General features: G+C 58.0%; 1 protein-coding gene across 2 annotated transcripts; it reads right to left on the minus strand.

Moving 5' to 3' along the window:
• Positions 1-55: 55 nt before the first annotated feature.
• TLE2 (TLE family member 2, transcriptional corepressor) lies at positions 56-20124 on the minus strand. 2 transcript variants are annotated; one of them, XM_037505029.2, is made up of 20 exons: positions 19978-20124; positions 19809-19906; positions 19406-19469; positions 18911-18955; positions 16826-16888; positions 14901-14975; positions 14476-14656; positions 14223-14242; positions 12059-12166; positions 11756-11800; positions 11084-11233; positions 9171-9309; positions 8180-8343; positions 7082-7158; positions 6322-6571; positions 5863-6110; positions 5579-5726; positions 3960-4110; positions 2893-2969; positions 56-1278 (listed from the first exon to the last, which is right to left on the minus strand). In XM_037505029.2, exons 1-20 carry the CDS (start codon positions 19999-20001, stop codon positions 1171-1173), a joined length of 2235 nt encoding a protein of 744 aa, XP_037360926.1. In that variant the 5' UTR covers positions 20002-20124; the 3' UTR covers positions 56-1170. The 2 variants fall into 2 exon arrangements, with proteins under 2 accessions (XP_037360926.1, XP_037360925.1); XM_037505028.2 differs by having other exon boundaries at positions 14476-14659.
• Positions 20125-20625: the final 501 nt, after the last annotated feature.

Genomic DNA, 20625 nt, shown 5'->3' on the forward strand with positions numbered 1-20625 from the left:
GATTCTCTTTCCATAAAGAGCCTCAGGAACTCACCTGGCGTGTTTCCAGCAGGGACCCTGTCATCTCCATCCAGGTCTCCAGCCACCCTGGCATCACTTTCTAAGTCAGGGTCCTTGTGGCAGCCCACATGAGCTTCTGGAAGCCAGATCTGACTATTATGTCACCTCCCCGGCAGCCCCTCCCAACTCGGGTTGCTATTCCCACAGGCTTTCTCTGCTGAAACCTCACCTGGAGACCCTGAGCAGACTCCACTCCCCTCCTGGTCTGCACCAGGTCAGGCTCCTCCCCGCAGAGGCTTTGTATGTGTTCTCTGAGGGCTCAGTGTCACCTCCTCCGGGGCCGTGACATTTGCTTAGGACCTTACAGTGGGCCAGGCATCATGCCCGGCTCTTTGGAATTTTCTCTGCCTCTCAAAGAAACAGCTACACCCCAATAGCTACCCACTCCCCGACATCCCCCAACCCTTGTACATGTCTTGCCCTGGAGCCACGTGTCAAGGAGGCCAGGCCCGAGCGTGCTGGTCGGGTCCTGGCGCGCTGTGGGCATGGGTGGGGACGTCAAGTGTTGCTCCATGATGTTTTGGTCAACCACGGGCCAGAAATACAAGGGGAGTCCTGCTAGACTGCACCTCACAGCCCAGATGTGTGGCAGACTGCGCCATCTGGCCTGGGTAATTACACTCCGTGATGTCGGGACAAAGACAAAATCGCCTAACTCTGCATTTCTCAGAAAGTGTCCCTGTGGCTAAGGGACGTGAGACCGTATTGTGTTCAACTGCCATTTGTCACACGGCATAACTCAAGCCAGCACACTTGTTTCTTGTGGCGGACACCCCAGTGTTTCACCCAGAGTAAGTGATGCGACCGTCCCGAGAAGGGAAAAGCAGCCCCGCGTCACGGCCAGAAGTGGCGTCCATCGGGGGAGTGCCCAGCAAAAGTTAACCGCAGTGGAACCCAGCCCCATCCAAGACAGAGAGGCAGCTGTGATAAATACATGTATTTCCCCAAAGGCCCCTCCCCACCCAGCCCCACACCCAGCAGGGGAAGACGAGAGGGGTCCTCTGGGGAGTAGATTAATCACTCACAGGTACGCCTGGGGCAGGGGGTGTGGGTGCAGTGTCCCGGATGTCCCTCCCTCAGGAGTGGGCCGGGGACTCAGGACGAGGGGTCTCAGTAGACCACCTCATACACGGTGGCCTTCTTGTCCCCCGAGCCCGTCACGATGTACTTGTTGTTCCCGGAGATGTCACAGCTCAGCACAGAGGACGACTCCTTGGACTGTCGGCATGGGCAGGGGAGAGACAGGGTGTGAGCTGAGCACCGTGATCTTGACCACCCGCACGATGTTCAGAGGGAAGAGGGGAGGCAAGCGGGGCCAGCATCTGCGCCCAGCTCAAGGTAGGGGGGCCCAGAGCAGGGAACCAGGAGTCTCCTAGTGGCGGGAAGGAGGGTACCATGGAGCCTCCAGAGAGGCGACAATGCTCCGGGGAAGGGCAGGACTGCTGCTCTCTTGCTGCCAAGAAAGATGGAACTGAGCCTCCTCTTAACCGGGAGGCTCAGCGAGGGTGTGCCCAGGCGGGAGGCAACACAGCCATCCAAACGAAAGAGCAGGGCAGAGGGTGAAAGCTTCCAGCACCATGACCCATGCCAGGGCTTCAGGAAGCCTTTTCTGTAAAGGGTCCAATCGTACATTATTTTTAGGCTTGGCCTAAAGTCCAGATGAGTCCAGAGCCACGTAAGCCTTTGTCACATGGTCGGCTTTTGTTTTTTTTACAACCCTTTAAAAATGTAAAAACCACTCCACGCCCACTACAATGACTGCAGTAAACGAGGTCATAAGAGTTGGTGAAGATGGGGGAATGTGGAACCCTACGGCTCGTGGGAATGAAAGCTTGGAAAACAGTCTGGCAGTTCCTCCAAAGTTACCAGCAATTCCATCTCGAACTAGCTGCCCAGGAGAAATAACAGCACGCAGACAAACCGCGTGGCTGTTACAGCAGCGTGGACCACACCGCCACAAAGTGGAAACAACTCAAATGCCCCTCGACGGGTGGACAGATGCTCTGTGGTCCAGCCACACACACTGGGATGTCATTCATCCTCGGTAAGGACAGACAACCTGACACAGCTACAGTGTGGACGGGCCTGGAGGGCCTGATGCTGCAGGCAACAGGCAGACAGAAAAGGACATGCTGTGTGACCACTCCCAGGAGGACCCCGGAGGAGCCACAGGGACAGGAGAGGGTCCCTGCCAGGGCTGGGGGAGGAGAGCTGGTGTCTAATGAGGATAGTGCCAGTGGGAAGAGTTCTGGAGATGGAGTGGGGATGGGCACACGACTACGTGAATATGCTTAACTCCATTGAGCTGTGCGCTTAAAAGTGGCTCACGTGGTACATTTACACTCCACGTATTTTACCACCATTAAAAAAGTACAACAATCGGGGCCTCCCTAGAGGCGTAAGGGGTTAAGCGTCAGCACTATGAAGCTGTCGCAACTACTGCAGCACGAGTTCGATCCCCGGCCAGGGAGCTACCCACATGGCACAGCAGACCTCTCCTGTCTCGCCCGCTGCTTCCCTCAGCAGTGGATTTCATTAGTCTGCCTGTTCTATTCCCCACTCTGGTGAATCCTCTCACCATCCTGCACCTCTGGCCTGTACCCCAGTTCTTGTATGCATAAATAAATATTTTTAAAAATTTTTAAAAGTACAATAGGCTGCGTGCAGATGTGGTCTGAGGGCGCAGGTTTGCCGACGACTGCTTTAGCAGCTAGTGGGATGGTGAGGAGGGGTCAAGGGCCCCAGGCTCCCCTGTTTAACTATCAGCACAGGCACCCTGGGGCCCCTGGGCATGGACTGTCCCGACAGGTGGGGACTCCAGACCCCAGGTACCTGGAAAATGCTGGCTCCATACGGTGTCCTCCAGGCGTTCAGCAGGTTGTCCTTTCCGGTGCTCACGAACCACCGCCCTGAGGGAGGGAGGGCAAGAGTTCAGTAGGGGTGGGGGGGTTTGAGGGGGAGGCAAGCTCAGGGCTGGGGGCCATAGGCCCCTGGGCCAGGCTGAGTCTGGCCTCTCCCTTTCCACACCTCCACCCTCCTTTGGGGGACATGGGTTTTTTAGAACGCCGAGGCCCCATGCTTTGCCCCGTTTTCCAGATGGGGCAGTCAAAGCCCATGGGGCTCCATCTGGCCTCCCAGAAGAGGATGGTCACATAGATTACAGGATACCCTGTCACATCGGCACTTCAGATAAACCACAAATCCTTTTGATAGGAGTGCCCCAAGTTGCTCTTCTGGCCTGTTGTTGGTACATGTGCGTCCTGTCCTGTGCAGGACTTGGGGTATACAGTCAGGCATCACTTAACGACATTTCAGAGAATGAGGGACTGCAGATTCGTTGGGGTGGGGTCCTGATCAGGACCCTCCAGTCCAGTGTGAGTGGGCGAGCCGTCTAGCTTTGCACCATTAAACTCTATGATGTTTGCACAAAGGCAAAATCACTTCATGATGCTTTTCTCAGAATGTATCCCATCACTAAGCAACGTACGACTGTATTTTAACTAAAAAAGCCATCTTTAGTGTCAGTATGTCCCATGCAAAATGCAGGATGTGTTTGGCCTAACAAATTAGAGGCCCTCAAATAATGTCCTTTTGTTTGATCTCATTTCATTATACTGTTGATAAGAACAAACCACCCAGGCCAAATGGTGAATAAAACTGTTATTCTAGGATCTGTTTTCATTCTAAGTCATTTTGCTTAAAACTGCGCTTTCCTGAAACCTCATGAAAATGTTGAGAACTTGCTGTAGCTGCTTTTCTGTGTCAGTCTATCCCGTGCATTATTCGGGATATACTTAGACTAGCAAATGATTTGTTGTTTACGCTTCCAAAGGAACCAGGCACTCTGTCTTGCGTGTTTTGGCAGCCCCGCCCCACGCCCCAGCTCCAGGCAGACACACCGCAGGAGGCAAACTTGAGGGACAGCACGCAGCTCTCGTGAAGGTGCAGCTGGTATTTCTCCGGCTTGCGGACATGTAAGATCTCCACGTTGCTACTCTCCATGCCAACAGCCAGCCAGTCCTGGTTGGGGCAGTGGCCCAGGGAAAAAATCTGGGTTTGAAGAGGCGAGAGCTGGCGTCAGAAACCTCGTGGGGCGGTAGGGGGTGCCCAGATCTAGGGGTACAGGCGAGGGGAGGAGGCCAGAGCTTGCCCACTGCAGTGCTCACTGGAGAGGCAGCTGGCCCAGGGCCTGGAACACAGCAGGCAACTGCATGTCGAATCATTAATATTAATCAGAATTACATGGAACCCCGGGGCCTCACATCCATTATCCGCTCAACAGCACAACAGCTCTGGGAGGGCGGGCGGGAAAGGGTGAAGCCGGGTGAGGACAGTGGCTCCCCTTGAGCAGATGGCAGGAGGGAAGCTGAGGCCACCACTAGCTCAAGGTCACAAACAAGTCTGGAAGACCAGGCCTTCCGGCTCCCTGCCTGGAACTCCCCCACTTGCCAACACCTCTCACTTTGACTGGAAAGGACCTGTGGACTTGTCGTCTGCGCCCACCGCGGTGAAGGCACAGAGAGGACTAAGGTCCTGTTCCACCCTAACCCTTACCAATTCTTTATGAAAAATGAGACGTGTGGAAAGAATCACAAATTTACAACAGAGAGAAGACTAGAAGGTTTCCAAAATTCTTCCTGGCTATACACAAGTATGTAAAGATCAGGGCCTGGTGGGGTGGGGGATACTCACCCTGGGAATCCCCAGATATGTATACACCCCACCAAAGTCTCAGGGGTGGGGGATAAACAACTGTTTCCACCTGCACACCTGAACTCCCTATCCAGCTAACGGGAAGAGAAGGTAGAACAGAATGTTCGGAGATAGCTGCCTACAGGCTTCAAGAAAAGGGCCAAATCGCACAGGTGCTGGAGATGGGTAACAGGTTACCAACTGGAGGGAAGAAGGGAAAGACAAATTGGCCAGAAGGGACAATAACAAGTAGGGGGGTCTGGAGGTGTCACAGGCATGCCTCGTGTGAGCCCGGAGCACGGAGGACCTGGTGGACCCGAGGCAGCGGGGACGGTACCTGAAGACCTGCCCCTGGTCTCGCTCTGAGTCGGATTCTGCCCAGCCCCTCCTCCCCGTGCTCAGCCTGGACCCCCGCAGTACCCTATCTCGGCCCAGCTCCTGTATCAACCTTCTTGTCCCCCCCCCAGGCCAGCGGCTCTCCCTTCATGAGTTGGGGGTCCAGGAGTTCTCAGTAAGGTCAAGAGGTTAAAGCCAGGGAGGAAAATCCAGCTATATAGGAAGACAAAGAAAAGGGGGGATGGCTTGGCAAGCGCCTACAAGAGGAAGATCAGAGGGGTCTCAGCACCCCACAGCTTAATAATCATCTGCTCCTTTGTCTCCACGTCTGTCTTCGGAAAATTAAAGGAGAAGGCCTGTGGCTTTGTCTGAGGGACAGGAAAGACTGACATGGACAGCAGGCATTTAGCTCTGCCCTATCTCTGGAAGTGGGGGCCTCTGGGGAGAGGAGGGGAGGACTCCCGCCCCCCTCCCTCCCGCCTGACGGCACCTGGGAGCTGAAGTCGTGCTGCTGCAGCTGGCGGCCCTCCCGCAGGTCCCAGCAGCGCACCGTGTTGTCCAGGCCCCCCGTCCAGAGGCGGGTGCCATAATCGGAGATATCGATGCAGCTGGCCCCATCTGTGTGGCCCTGGAACTGCCTGCAGGGAGAAGGGCCCAGGCGTCCCTCCTGGAGTGGGTTCTGCTCCAGCATCCTGCCAGGCCACTCCACCAGCCCCCCTGCGCACAGGGCGGGCAGAGACACCTGCCCCAGGTCACAGGGCACCCGCCACCCACCTGACCATGGTCTGGTTCTGCAGGTCCCAGACCACGATATTGCCATCACTGCAGCAGGAAAAGCAGACCTTGGCGTCCGGGCTGACCGCCAGGGCATAGCAGGCAGGGGCCGAGGAGGTCAGCTCGGCCTTGATGCGGGGGGTGGGGGCCGCCAAGTCCCAAATGGACAAGGTGCTGGCCTCCCCACCCACGATCAGACTGCGGCCATCTGGCAGCAGTTTGCAGGAACGGATGTAGTTGTCCCGGTTCTGGGGCGGGGAGGGAAGAAAAGAGTGAGGTTGGACATCCCGGCCTTGCGTCCAGGAGCCCTGTCCCTCTGGTCCCGGGAGTACACCTCTGGCCTCCGGAGTTCAAGGCAGCCCCGCGCGGGTGCCCACCAGCCCCACCAGCGCGGGACGGCAAGCCCCGCCCCTGTTTGGCCAACAAGCCCCGCCCCGCTGGGCCGCAGCCGCCCCTCACCAGGCAGTCCAGCTGGGCCACGGGGGTCTTGGCGCCGGGCTGGCCCACGTCCCACACCTTCACGCAGCCCTTGCCGCCCGTGTACACGTGCTGCGTGGAGCCGCTGATGGTGACGGCGCAGACCACCTCTCCGTGCGCCAGCGTGTGCAGCTGCCGCGCGTGCCGGGGGATGCCCGCGCCCACCAGCGCGTCCGACGGGAAGGGCACCGGCTGCATCTGCCCGTCCGCAGACACGTGGAAGGAGTAGGCCCTGGGCAGGAGATGCGGCATGACCTGACGCTCCAGAGGGAACGCCCTGGAGGGGGGAGCCGGGCCCCCCTTAAGGTAACCACCGGACACCAACACAGGGCGGTTAGGTGCCTTCCCCGCCCTCGGGCCCCCAGTGCTGTTAGGACACGCGCCCCTGTGCTCAAAGGTGACAGTATCAGATAGAAAGGAAGCGGGGTATCAGTGAGCCTCAACACAAGTCTACTGCAGGATTCAGGAAAACGCCCCGAGTTCCGGAGACACTACGAAACCAGTACCCGGCGGCCAGGTGTGGCCACTTAAATAAACGTGAAGGTTCAGTTGCGGCTGCGCTGCCCACATGCAGGTGCTCACGAGGCACGCGAGGCTGGTGGCAATCAAATTGGGTAGCGCCGGGTCTTGAACATTCCTATCGTGGCAGAAAGTTCTAGGGAGACTTGGGGCCAGGTGTTGTCTGGGATGGAGCCACCCCAGAGGGTGTGGAGCAGCGTCCCTGACGCAAGCCCGTACTCACGGCTTTCCCCCAGGGATGGAGGGCAGGGAGGAGGCCATGGATGATCCGCGGAGGTGTGGGTGGGACTCAAATGCCATCTGCCAAAATGCCGAAGGGTGAGCCCAAGATGGGTGACTCAGAGCCACATCTGCCCCTCCTACACCCTCCAGCCACATCCTTCTGTTCATAAGAGCCCCTCCTCCCAATCTGTTCATCAGCTCTGCCCCCAGGAAAGCAAAGCTGCCTCCTCTTCTGCCCATATTAGAGATGGAAGAAGGGAGGGAACTTGAGGGAATTCTGGAACCCCAGAGTTGGAAGGGTCCTGAAGTCTTCCATACAGTGCACAGCGCAGGGGCTGGTGAACTATGGGCCCCCCTGCTTGTTTTGTATAAAGTTTTATTGGCACACGGGCACATTCGTTGATTTACATGGTGCTTCTGAGCTAAAAAAGGCAGGGGTGAGTGGTTGTGACAGAGACTGGTGGGTCTGCAAAGCCAACAGTATTTACAGTCTGGCCCTTTACAGAAAACATTTGCTGACTCTTTTCTACAGCATCCCTCAAAAGTGCCCACCCAGCCCCAGGTCTGAGAGACTACAATGGCGACATTTCATTCCCTCCGGAAGCATCTTGATGAATTCGGGATGGCTCAGTCCGTCAACCATTTGTACTGTCCTCTCCCTCCACCCCAGCTCAGGAATCTCACTCCTCATTCCTTCAACTCCTCGCGGGGTTTCACTTCGGTCCTCTCTCCATTCCTAATGCCATGGGCTGGCCCTCTCTCTGCAATCTACCGAAACTGTCATAGTCCCTTCAGAACAAGGGTCAGCAACCAGGCCCCATCCGCCAGGAAGCGGCATGGGACGCAGCTCCTACGGCCGCGGCTCTCTGCTCCTTTGAGCGCAGCATAATCACAGCTCCTTTCTCCAGTCGGGGGCTCCTCTGTATTCGGCTTGTGGGCTACTGAGACCCTCAGATCCTCCTCCTACACACACTTGCCGAGTCCAGGACTCCCGTTCCTTCCCCCATTCCCTTGTCTCCTTGTGCGCCTGGTTTCTTTCCCTGCCCCCCAGCCCCTAGGCCCTGGGGATATCCCGTTGCCCCCCACCCTGAGGACTCACCATGGGAGAGCGTCCGTACACCACAGAGCCGCCGACCTGCGGGGACAGGTGGAGGCTAACATAGGAGCTGGGCACAGAGAGGTCCCCATTAAGGGTGCTGCTGTGGGACCCAAGGCTGAAAGATGTGGTGAAGGGACTGGACAGGGTCAGGGGGCTCCTCAGGGCTGAGGGAGAAGAGATAAAGACAGGTCTTCAGACACCTTGGACCCAGACCCTGCCTCCCTCTGGGTGTCATCCAGGCCAAGGTCCCGACGCCCTGGCCCAGCACCACCCCTCCCTGTCATTTCTCTAGACATTCTCAAATGTCCCTCGCGCTGTCCTGCCTGACCTGGCATCTGTCAGTTCTTTACTTCTTCAGCTGCTGAACTCCTGCTCATTCTTCAAAACCTCGACCAATGTCCGACAACATCTCAGGACCATCCTTGAGCCTCCCCTGGGCGCCAACCTTGCCTATCTTGGGTCTCTCTCTCTACCCAAGCTCAGATCGCAAAGGAGTGCAAATGGGCGGATGTGGTTTTTCTTCCCCACTATGTGGGAGTTCCTCAGGGCAAGTTTCAGGGGCTGGTTTCTTTGTGCGGACCCAGAACCAACAGAGGGCCCAGCCCTAAGGGAGAAAAGAAGAGCACTGTGCTCCCCACATAACTGATGGGGAAAGTGAGGCTCAGAGAGGTTGGGTCACTTGCCCAAGGTCACACAGCTGCAAGTGTCCAAGGCTGGCCTCAAACCCAAGCCTGTCTAACGCCAAAGCTTACCCATCTAACGCGCTAGGCTGAAGCCCCTAGTGAGTCACTTCCCCTCCCTGGGCCTCAGTCCCCCACCCCCAGGCCAAGACAACAGGGACGCTGAGAGCACAGTGAGGCAGCATCTAGCTCAGAATCATGAAAAGGGCAACGCCAGGGCTGGAGTCCAAACCAGCTCCTCCCACACCCCCATGCCATTTTCTAGAATCCCTAGAGACACATTTGCCTTGCAGGCACCAGTGGGTGCTCACCGATACTGTCGGTGGAAGGTGCTGGTTTGGCAGTAAGCTGGCGGAGATGGCTGGTCGAGCTGGGCCCGGGGGTGGACGCGTCCTGGGGTGGGGAGGAGTCACAGGACTTGGAGGCAGGAGTGCTGGCGGGAATATCGTTCTGCAGAGAAAGGGCGGGGCTGAGCGTAGCAAGACCCCTGGCACCTTGTGGCCCAAGGATTCAGTCAGAAACAGAAAGGGAGGGGCCTCCCAGGTGGCACATGGTGTTAAGTCTCAGGGCTATGAAGCTATAGCCAACCACTGCAGCATGAGTTCGATCCCCAGCCGGCCAGGGAGCTACCCACATGGCGCAGCAGACCTCTCCTGTCTCCCCGCTGCTCCCCTCAGCAGTGGATTTCAGTGGATCCGCCTGTTCTGCTCCCCACTCTGTCTCTGGTTAATCCTCTCACCCCACCCCCACACCTCTGACCTGCACCCCAGCTCTTGTATGCATAAATAAAAATAAAAATAAATCTTAAAAAAGAAACAGAATGGGAGCCCACACGGGGGAGGTAGCTGGGGCGCACGGGAGGTGCGTGGCAGTAGCACACCCCTGCAGTTTCAGGTGTGCACCAGAGGGATGGGCCCCACAGCTGACCCCTCGGGCCTGGGGCACACGTGAGTGTCCTGAGCAGGAATGGGCATGCAGCCGCTGCACAGCGCCTGCCAAAGTGAACCACACATGTCGTTTCCAAGAACTCTGCACACACATGAAAAGGCATGCTGTGCAGACATAGCTGGAGACCTGGGGTGGAGGGTGTTGCCAGGCAGGCACACAGGCCAGGGCACACCCTGTGCAGGGGGGCTCCCAAAAGGAGGTGACGGAGACAGTCAGGGCCTGTCAGATCCTTCAGGGCAAGCAATGAGAAGCTCTGGGATGGACTCGTGAAGCAGGAGTCCACCCGGTGCTCCCAGATGAAGGAACAGCACTAGGACTGGCAGACTCCACCTTGTTCCCCTGGGAAGGGGATACCCCCTGGGGGGGCAGTGGAGGACAACAGAAGGCACCTCCATGTCAGGGCACACTCTGCTGTCTCAGCTCTCTGCCATAACTACCTTGACTTTCCAGAGGCTTCACATCCTCATCTTGTGTGGGTGGCACCCCTGCTTTCCGCCACTGTCACTCGTGTTATGACAGCACACTGGCACCCCAAGACAGTATGGGGGCAGGGAGGTCTTATGGGGGCTTCTTCATTAGAACAGTGCTGCCCTACGCCCCACCCGGGCTATAGTGTGAGCCCCAACCTCAGGCAGTTGCCATAGCAACCTGCAGGGAGGGGAGACCTAGAAACAGCCATACCACAGCCTAGTCCCCCCAGATGAGTGCAGGGCAGGAGGCTGGGGAGACTCTGAAAAGGGGATGGAGGTGCCCCTGGGGGTGGGGGTGGGGGGCTCCTCTTGGGTGGTCCCTACGCCTGGCTCAACATCTGGAGATGCAGGGAAGTTGCTCTGATTTCAGTCCCCTTCCCTTTCAGGAGCAAAGTCTTCGGGCAGGAATGGCCTTAACCCTTCCAGAGCCGGAGTCCAGCGGTGAGTTGTCAGTTCTATAGTTTCGCTCGTTAATTTCCATGAGTGTCCCTATTTATCACAGGAGATGGTTTCCATATAAGGTGGTAAGTTGCCTTTTAATATGTATTTCCAAAGTTAATTTACCAGCCTGCCTTTTAATAGTTATTCAAGTGCAAAAGAATGAGTCAGCTTGGGAAAAATTACCTGAATAAGGTAAAGGTGATTTTTAGGAAGGTGGCAAAAAAAATTAGGAAGGCATTGAATCTGCAACATTATCTATTACACCAGCTTAGCCAATGTATCTTCACTCCACATCTAACGGGTAATATCTGTGTCCAGGCCCCCAGGGTAAAAAGAGTGAGTTTCAAGGCTGCCCCTATTCTTACCAGGACGAGCTCCTTGGTTCTGGGGAGTGGTGAGCCCAGGCTGGAGGCCAAGGAGGCCGGACTATCCACAAGGTCCCGACGGGTGGGGATGCAGATGGGTGCCTTTCCACATGGGGTGGTGGCTGGACTTGGGGGCTCTGAGGGTTGGTCCTAGGTTTGAGGTGGTGAGGTTGAGGAGTGAAGAGGGAGAGGAAGGAGAACCCCTGTCTATCCCCCTCCCAAGCCCTACTCCAACTTCCAGATTAAGCACCTACAACCACTGTGGGAGGATTATGAAACTTCCTGTGCCTCAGCTTACTCGTCTGTAAAATGGGTTCATAAAAGGCCATATTCCATAAGCACACATGAGGGACTGGTTCTCCCACCATTAAACATGGGGAAAGATGAGGCCAGGGAAGGGGTGTCACAGTGTGCCAGGGCTTGAAGCCACTTCTGCTGCCCATCTCTAGTGTTCTTTAGGCCTCAGTTTCCCCAACTGTGCTACAGAGAGGCAGTGGGCCTGAGGAGTCCAGGATCCCTGCTCCCCTTGGCCCTGCACCATCCCCATCCCAGGGACCCAGACACTCCACCCTAGACTCTCACTCCAGAAAAGTTGCCACTTGTCCTTGGTCCTCCTAGTTCCCAGGCAGAGTCCCCGGGGCCAGAGCCAGGAAGATGGAGACCCCGACTCACCTCGTCTACCACCAGGTTGTAATCACTCTTGTCTTCATCGCTTTCCTGGGGAGAGATGGGGCGCGGTCACCCTAGCCATCCCCCCTACATCTCTTCGGGAACATTCACCCGTAGGTCTTGGGGTTTGATTGGGATTCTGGGGTGACGGCAGCCTATGTGCTCAGGGCTCAGGGGGTGGCGGGTGGAGGCGAGTGGAGGAGCTCGGGGCCCAAGTCTGCTGTGTGGCCCTGGCCCAGCCCTCCAGCCCACCTCTGCTCGTCCCTCTTACTCACCCACCCGTCCACCCGCAGCCCCCCAACTTACATACGGTCCAGACAGTTCCTTATCCTCAGCTCTCTGCTTCCCACTGCCCCCAGGGCCGCTCAGCCGCTCCTCTTCCACCACACTCTCGGGGGGCGAAGGGGACGCGCTCTGCAGAGACAGGGGCCAGGTGAGAGAAACGGTCAGGGCCGGGGCCCCCAGCCTGTCCTGGCCTAGCCAAGACAGTCCCCGCAGATGTTATTAGGATCTGTGCCTCAAGCTTCCACCTGGAAAACGGGGCCTTCCAAAGGGCTGACTAGATGCTAAATTCTTGACTCACCGCCAACTTCTCAGGAGCTATGGTTACTCGCACCGTACCGGTGGGGAACCTGGGGGTATGGGAAGGCAGGGCTGTGCTGAGGCGGGAGCCAAGGTGGGAACTGACTAGTGGGAACTCAGAGCACCAGATGCCAATGGCATTGCCCTGGACAGCAGGCAACAGGGACCCCCAGGCAAGGCCGGGCAGAGGCTGGGTGAGCTGGCACCGAGACACCCCTAGCGCCAGCTGCCCACGGAAGCCTCAGTGTCCCGGCCACACACGGGAGCTGCCCACACAGTGACGTCTGAGCATTATGATTGTGAGACTTCTCTTCAGTTGATATCCTTTCTGGCAGCCCAATTTAGCAGCCGGATAGGAGATCTAGCCTGGAGAGTAGCTGGTAGAGATGCAGATACACACAGGAGGATTCAATGCCACAACCAGCACGGTGGTAGCAGTGGGAATTAAAGTATGCACAGCCACAGAATGGAAAGCCATGTGGCCATTTAAAAAGAGACGACACAGAAAATGTCCCGATCTATCACCGAAGGGAAAAACACGAGCAGCAAAACCCAGCTTGGCTTCTCATTGACTGTGTGAATGAGAAGTCACTTGACCTCTCTGTGCCTCACTGTCTTCATCTGCAACATGGGTACCTGCCTCCTGAGGTTGCTGGGAAGGGACAAGGTAATAGCCATGGAAAGCTTAGCTTGAAACTGCCTGGAACACAGTGAGTGCTACGGTTAGCCCCCCTTAGCAATAGCCCACTAAATATATATACACCAGATCTCTCCCCTCAGCACTGCTATCGTTGGGACCAGCATTCTCTGGGGAGCTGGGCACTGTAGGGTGTCAGCAGCATTCCTGGCAGAGAGCACCTCCAGTTCTAACAACCACAGGTGTCCCCAGACATTGCCATGTGGGGGCAGAATCATCCAGGTGAAATGGATCTTTCCAACACATGCTAAATGAGCGCAGCGCAGGACACGGCACCACCACCTGCACTTGCAGGTACCCAAGACGTGGCCGTACTAGGACCCGTGTCACTGCCCCTCTGCTCATGCGCAAGACACACATAGCTACACTGCAGAGGCACCAAAGCTTTGCAAAAGGATGCCCAGAAACCACCATGTTTGCACTGGATGAGGCTCTGGGGTCACAGAAGAGACTTTTTTCCTTTGTTCAGTACCTTTTGTACTGTTTGATTCTGTTTGTCTCACTGTCTAGTTACTTGCTGGTTTGTTTTCCAGCACAGACTAGTGAAGATCTAGCCAAAGGTACCCACTGGCCACCTGAGCCTGTTGAGCCCTTGAAATGGACCCAACGAGACATGGCTAAGCATGTCACCAGGCTGCAGAGAACCACGGGACACACACACACACGAGTGGGAGGGAACTGTGAAGTCTGAGTGAGCTCGAAGCTGCACCCATGTCTGCTGCCTGGGCCTGACACTGCATTTCAGTGACACAACATGTTACCATGGAGGGCGAGCGAGGGCTGCCCTGGGAGCCTCCATATACATTTCTTTGCCACCTCTACAATAATTTTAATCACTTTTAAAAATGACATAGCGGGCTCACACGTATCTCTACGGGGCCGAGTGCTCGCAGACAGTAGAGACAGCAAGCGCAGGGTGTCTGGATGAAGGGACGGAACGGCGGACAGGAGAACACACGTCCATTCATTTATTAGTTGCCAAAATAGCGCAAAATTGAAAATTAAATACATGAAGTTCTAGCCTACGGTCATCGCCTGCACAAAAAGGCTCGAGGTGACAGTGGGAAAGCGGGGTGTGGGGCTCTTCCTGGGGCTCCTATCAGCTCAGAATAAACAGCTTCAGCCGCAGTTGAACACAAAGCAAATAGCAGGCACATCAGAGGGCAAGTCCCCAGACACCCCGCAACTTACCCTGCTCTGGGCCCTCTCCACTGGCGGTCGGGAGTGAGGAAGAGCGAGCAGGAGGAAGAACGAGGGATGCGTTGTCACGGTGTGGGGGGCACAGCCTTCCATGGCCCACAAGCCCGCTCCCAGCTCTGCACCGCCCTCTTTCAGCACCCTTGCCCGGCCCCTTCCGGTGACTGCCCAAGTTGGCACTAGCCGGGAGGAAAGCTGCCACCCCTATGCCCACCCCCTCCACCAGACCCCTCTCAGGCCCACTCACCTCTGGCCCCCTCGGCCTCCACACCAGCCCGGTCCTCCTTGGTGGCGGCGGCCAGCTGAGCATGAGCGGCCAGCGCTCCGGACAGGGCCAGCAGCCCCGTGGCGCTGCCACCCACCAGCCCGGCGGGGCGAGGGGTGAGGGGCACAGTGGGGGCATGGTGGGACAGGGGCTGGAGCTGCTGCTGCTGGAGAGGAGGAGAGTTGGGCCAGAGCAGGGGTGGGGTGGGGCGGTGGAGGTGGAGGTGGGGAGGGGGTGGGCACCCAGCAAGAGGAGGGGCAGGGTTCAGACAAAAGGGAATGCCTGGGGGGGGCCCAGAGTCTAGGTCAGCTGCCCACCCAGAACCCAGCCATAGCACCCGCTGCGCGCCAGGGATTGCAGGGAGAGACCAGACCCCCCACCGAGAGGTAGAGGCTGGGGGGACTCACCCCGATAAGGCTGTTCAGCTCCCCTACGGTCACCTGCTTGGCTCGTTCTACGGCCTGCAGCACCTGCTGCTGATGCTGGGGAGCGGAGGGGTACAGAGAAGGGGGCTCTCAGGGAAGCTCCCCCCGGCCCCCGTCTGCCCAGACACTGCCTTCTGCTTTTCCTCTCCCACCCTCCTCCTCACCCTGGCTCTTGCTATTTCTCTTTTCTTTCTCTCCCTCTCCCTTCTTAGATCATGAAACAAGCACATAGAAAAAGAAACAGCATATAAGTACAGTTAAAACTAGTCATCTTGGGCCTCCCTGGCGGCACAAGGGGTTAAGTCTCAGCACTACGAAGCTGTCCGCAGCCACTGTGGCATGAGTTCCATCCCCGGCCAGGGAGCTACCCACATGGTGCGGCAGACCCCTCCTGTCTCCCCGCTGCTCCCCTCAGCAGTGGATTTCAGTCCGTCTGCCTGTTCTGCTCCCCGCTCTGTCTCCAGTGAGTCCTCTCACCCCCTGAGCCTTTGGTCAACACCCCGTTCTTGTATGCATAAATAAATCTTTAAAAAAAAACAAACCCTAATCATTAGAAATCAGAGCCCCCCCCCTCCCTGGCACTGCTGACATTGAGGCCAAGTCACTTTCTGTGGGGGCCCCATGGGCACTGGGGAGAGGGTGGTGAGCAGCATCCTTGGCCCCCACCAGTAGGAAACCACAGATATCCCCAGACATGGCCAGATGTCTACTGGCCAGGATCACCCCCAGTAAAGAACCGCTAACCAGTAGTAAGCCAGCACCCAGGTACCAACCACTCAGGCCAGAAATTAGAAACTGGCAGCTCCTAGAAGCCCCCAGCACTTAGCGAAAGGTAACACCCTCCTTCCCGCCCCCCTCACACAGTCATTCCTTTGTTTTTCTCCACTTTACTGCCTAAGGCTGCCTTCATAAACCTGCCTGAATCTGCCATTTGAACTACAGTTGACCCTTAAACAACACAGGGGCGCGAACCCCGAAGGAGTTGAAAATCCACACGGAGGTTTTCACTCCCCCAGAACTTAACCAGTGGTTCCTTGGGGATTGGCTTCAGGGACCCTCCTCCGATACCAAAATCCATGCATACTTCAGTCCCTCAAAGCAGCCCCCTGCTCCCACTTCCACAAGTTCCGCACCTACAGATTCAACAAGCCGACCCACTGGCTGCATCTGTGAGGGCAGAACCATGGGTGGAGGGTTGGCTGCATTTACTGAAAAAAATCCATGTCTAAGTGGACCTGCCCGATTCAAACCCTGTTGTTTAAGGTCAAGTGCATTTTATGGGTTCATCCCGTCTGTCCACTTGCACCTGGCTCCCTCCCCATCTTAAGCCTCACCTACGATGAGTGGCTGTGGTGTGCTCGGTGCTCAGGGCTGTAGAACTGTCTCTAATAAAATTTTCTCTGTACTGTTGAATAAAGAAGCCACGCGTGGCTTCTGGGCTCTTGCAGCGGGAGTGCCACTCCCGCCACGCTACTCTGTGGTGCCAGGGGTCTGACTATTCCAGGTTCCTCTATAAGTGGAGCCACACAGTGTCCGTTTGTGTCTGGCTTATTTCACTGAGCATCCTGTAAAGGTGAACTTTTATTGGGTGCTTAGTAAGCACCCAGCATCCTTCTCAGCATATTTAAGTATAAACTAGTTTAAACTTCATGACAAAGGCACAGAGAGGGCAAGCAACTTGCCCAAGGCCACACAGCCAGGATTGGGATCCCAGCAGTCTCCCTGGAGGGCCTGAAGCCTCCACTCCTAACCCTCAACACACCCCACTCTCCATCCCTGAAGCCCCTACCCCAGTCTATGCCCAGGCCCCCAGCTACCCACAAAAACCAGTGCCTGAGACATCCAACCATACCCACCTCCTTCAGTTTCCCTCTGACTCCCCTCCCACGCCGCTCCGGTCCACTCACCTCCTGTGTCAGGAAGGGGATGATTTGGGCGCAGATCCCGCTGAGGCGCTTCACAATCTCGGCCTACCAGGAGGCACAGGGAGAAGGCGCTCAAGCCAGGCCCCCCGAGGCCTGGCTCTCCCGGGCATAGCTAAACTTTGCAAAAGTGTAGGCTGGGGAGCTGTCACCCACAGGTGCAAGGAGGGAAATGAAGCCCCTAAGGCACAGGCTTAGGGACAGAGTGAGACACGCCAGCCCTGGCCGGCCCCAGGCAGGCGACCTCCAGCAGCTTCCCAGGAAGCAGCTGCACAATGACCCACTCAAACTGGGATACTCTGACACTGAACCAGGGGGCCTCAGCGGGAGCTCCGGCTTCCAGCCCTGGCTAGGCCACGTCTCCACAGAGACAGCCCCTGTTGGGGTCTGTTGCCGGGTACAGATCCAAAAATAAAAATATTTTGTCTTTGCCTAAAATTCCTGGCATAGAACCCCTAAAACCCCTAGGACTTCTGAGCAGTGGGGAGGAGAGTCTTGCTTATTCATAGTAAGCCCCTTATAGCAAACCTGAGCTTATAGAAGGATAGAACTTTCCACCCCTTTCCCAGACCTCCACCTCCAGGGAGAGGTGAGGGCTGCAGGCTGAGGGGCGAATGACCAAATCAACCTGCCACTTGAGGAGCCCTCCATAGAGCCCCCTAACTGCAGGGTCAGGAGCGCTTCCCGCTGGGCAAATATGTGGAACTGCTGGGAGGTGCACCCCAGGGACCCCCATCCCACACCTTGGCCCCTGTGTCTTTGGTCTCTGCCTCTGGATGTCCCCAAGTTACATGCTGCATGATAAACAGACCCCAGCAAGGGAAGTGTTTCCCTGGGTTTTGTGAGCTGTTTTAGCAAATTATTGAACTTGAAGAGGGGTTGCTAGGAACCCAAATCTATAATGGGTGACCAGGATTTCAGAGTGGAGACTGGGGTGAGCCCTGAACCCGTGGAATGCAGGCTCACCCCGGGCAGGCAGGTCCCACAGAACTGAGCGGCAGGCCGCAGCCTTGGCAAAGCTGAGCACCAACCTGTGCAGGGGGCGTCAGCAGTGGAGTACGAAGTGTGGCTCTGCGGGGCTCTGGGTCAGGGTCTGGATCAGGGGGGGGTCTCTCAGAGGCTGAACAGAGGGGAAGCCGTGGGGTGGGGCAAGGACTGGGGGTGGCTTGGCTGTAAGTGCGCTGTGCTGAATTACGGGCGTGCTGTGTGCTACTTCCCGCGCGGTTTGTGTTTCAACCAGAAGGGCAGACCCGGCTCGGGCACCCCGAATCCTACTCCGTGCCTCCCACCCCGTGAGCAGGTGTATCTTGTGCACCCATGGGACACACCATACTCCAGGCAGACAAGCCTCCTTCTGCCCATACCAGAACCAGCACAGCCCACATCAAACCAGAAAGACACACCACGGCAAAGGGTCCCCATGCTCCCAGGCTACCCTCCTCTTCTCTCCACCCACCAGGAACCCCCCCCCCCAATGAGGCTCCACCGCTGACTATTCTTCCGATAAAGAAAATGTAAGATTCCCTTAACCTCAGAATCTTAGGGTTCCACTTATCCCCTTAGGAAACCATCTGAGAACCCTGAAATCAGCCTCAGGATTAATCTTGGACAACTGGGGTCCATTCCAGAACCTCTGGGCCTATCTTAGTCCCTGGGGATCACTTCCAGAAACTTAGGAGTCTCCAACCCTGGGAACGTCAGTCAATCTGAAGGTTCCTCAGAACCTTCAGAGCAGCAACAGACCCTGGGGTCCACCTCAGACCCTCAAACGTCAGACTCCGGACTGAAAGGGACCTCCAAAGCTACCCTCACCCAGGTCACCTCCACAACCACCTTGACCTGTTTGGGGAAGCCTGGCCCCCGCCCACCACTCGCATCCTGTTGGAAAAAGTCCGATTTCAGAACTGTTTTCCTTTCATGAGGCTAAAACCCACCTTCCTGGCCCCAGAGATTCGAGATAAGACACCTGTTCCCTGCTTTGCCCCAGATGGCCTACACTACCCCACCCCACCCTGCGCCTCCAGACCCCAGCCCGCCCTACCCAGCACCCCTACTCCCAGCACAAGTCACCTGCTTATGCATCTCAATGTTGAGTCCGTAGGACATCTCATAGTACTGCAAAGGAAAAGGCGCCAGGGAGGTCTGCATGCCGAGTGCCCAGTGCCCAGCCTGCACTGGGTGCGGCTGGGTCTTCCTGGAGTCCCGGGGGGCAGGGGGGTGGGAGGGGGGAGATCACAGCAGAACCCAGAGCCCTCCACCCCCGGAGAGGGAGCCCAAAGGAGAAAGCAGGGCCCCCTCTATTCTCTCCAAAGAGGTGGGGCAGTTAGGTGGCACCCGAAGCCCCTGGCCCCTCGGGGATGTCCATGGGGACAGGGTCAGCCTGCGTCATTGTTCTGAAGAGGAGAGACCACCTGGGGCTCCCTCCAGGCCAGTTCACAGAGAGGGAAAAGGAAGCCCAGAGGGGGGCAGGGACTTACCCCTGAGGGTCACTGGTGAGTCCTCAGTCACCGGGTTGTTTTCACTCCCCCCAGGCCCTCCCTCCCGCCCGCCCGCAGCCCTCCTCACCATGACATAATGTCGCTGCATTTCGGTCTTCTCGCTGGCCAACTTCTCACATTCCAGCTTGAGGCTGGGAAGGACACAGGTAGGGGATTCCACCTGTCCTAACCCCCCAGCGGGAGATCCACGGACCCCCCATTGGGGCCGTTCCCAAAGTGAGGGTTTGGCTTCCCAGTCCCAGCCCCTCCCCATCCCTTCCCAGGCTCCAAACGTCCCGGCGCAGACACCTCAACAGTGATTCCAGGGTTTGGGGGTGCAGGGGTCCTCCGTGGTTCCTCCTCCCGCACCCCGGAGGCCACGCCCCCGCCGACCCCCAACCCTGGCCCCCCGCGGGCCCCGCCCCCCTCCCGGGGCTCGCAGGTGAACTCCCGGGTCCTCCTGGGGGAGGGGCGCCCCAGCCCCCCCTCACCTGTGGTACTGAGCCTGAAGAAACTGGAATTCCTCTTTGATGCGGTCGCAGATCTCCAAGATCGAGAACTTGAAGGGCTGGCCGGACTGGAGCGGGGTCTGGCGGGCATGTCAGGGTCTGAGCGCCCGGGCGCCCGGGGACCCTCCCCAGCAGCCGGGACCCCACTCACCGGGTGCCTTCCCTGGGGGTACATTCTGCCAATCCGGGGAGACCCCTCGCCAAGGAAGCTTGACAATATGGGGGGAGCCGAGGCTGCGGTGGGGGGGCGAGGCGGCGGCGGGGTGTGTTGGGGGGCGAGATTGGCGAGAAGGGGGCTACCCAAAGAAAGATTGGGGCGTGGGGTGGGGGCCCCGGGAGTCCCCGCCCCCCCAGTGCGCGCGCGCGCCGGGTGGCGGGGACCGGGCCGGGGCACCGGGGTCCCCTCCTCCGAGCCGGGGCGCGGGCGGGGGGCGCGGCGCGGAAGGTCGCGCGAGCAGCGGCCGGGGCTCGGCGGCGCGGGCGGGCGGCGGGCCCCGCGCGGAGCCGCCTCCCTCCGGCGGGGCTCGGCCGGGAGCCGCGGGCAGAGCGGCCTTAAGGTGGCGCCGCCGCCCCCCCACGGCCCGCCCACCCCCACGTGCGCCCCTCCCCGCGGCCCGCGACGTCGGGGGCTGGGGCCGCGGGGCCCGCGCCCTCCCTGCGCCCGCGCCCGCCGGGACCCGGGGCGCGCGTGCAGCCCCCAACGTCGCCCCCACCCCCCCTCCCGGGGAAGGGACGCGAGAAGCCGGGAAACAAATAAATACCTCGCTGCCCGCCGCGGGGAGTCGCTTGGCGGGGAGTC

Source organism: Talpa occidentalis, unplaced genomic scaffold, assembly GCF_014898055.3.
Source record: "Talpa occidentalis isolate TD23 unplaced genomic scaffold, MPIMG_talOcc4v2.1 talOcc4.12, whole genome shotgun sequence".
In the NCBI taxonomy this organism is placed as follows: Eukaryota; Metazoa; Chordata; class Mammalia; order Eulipotyphla; family Talpidae; genus Talpa; species Talpa occidentalis.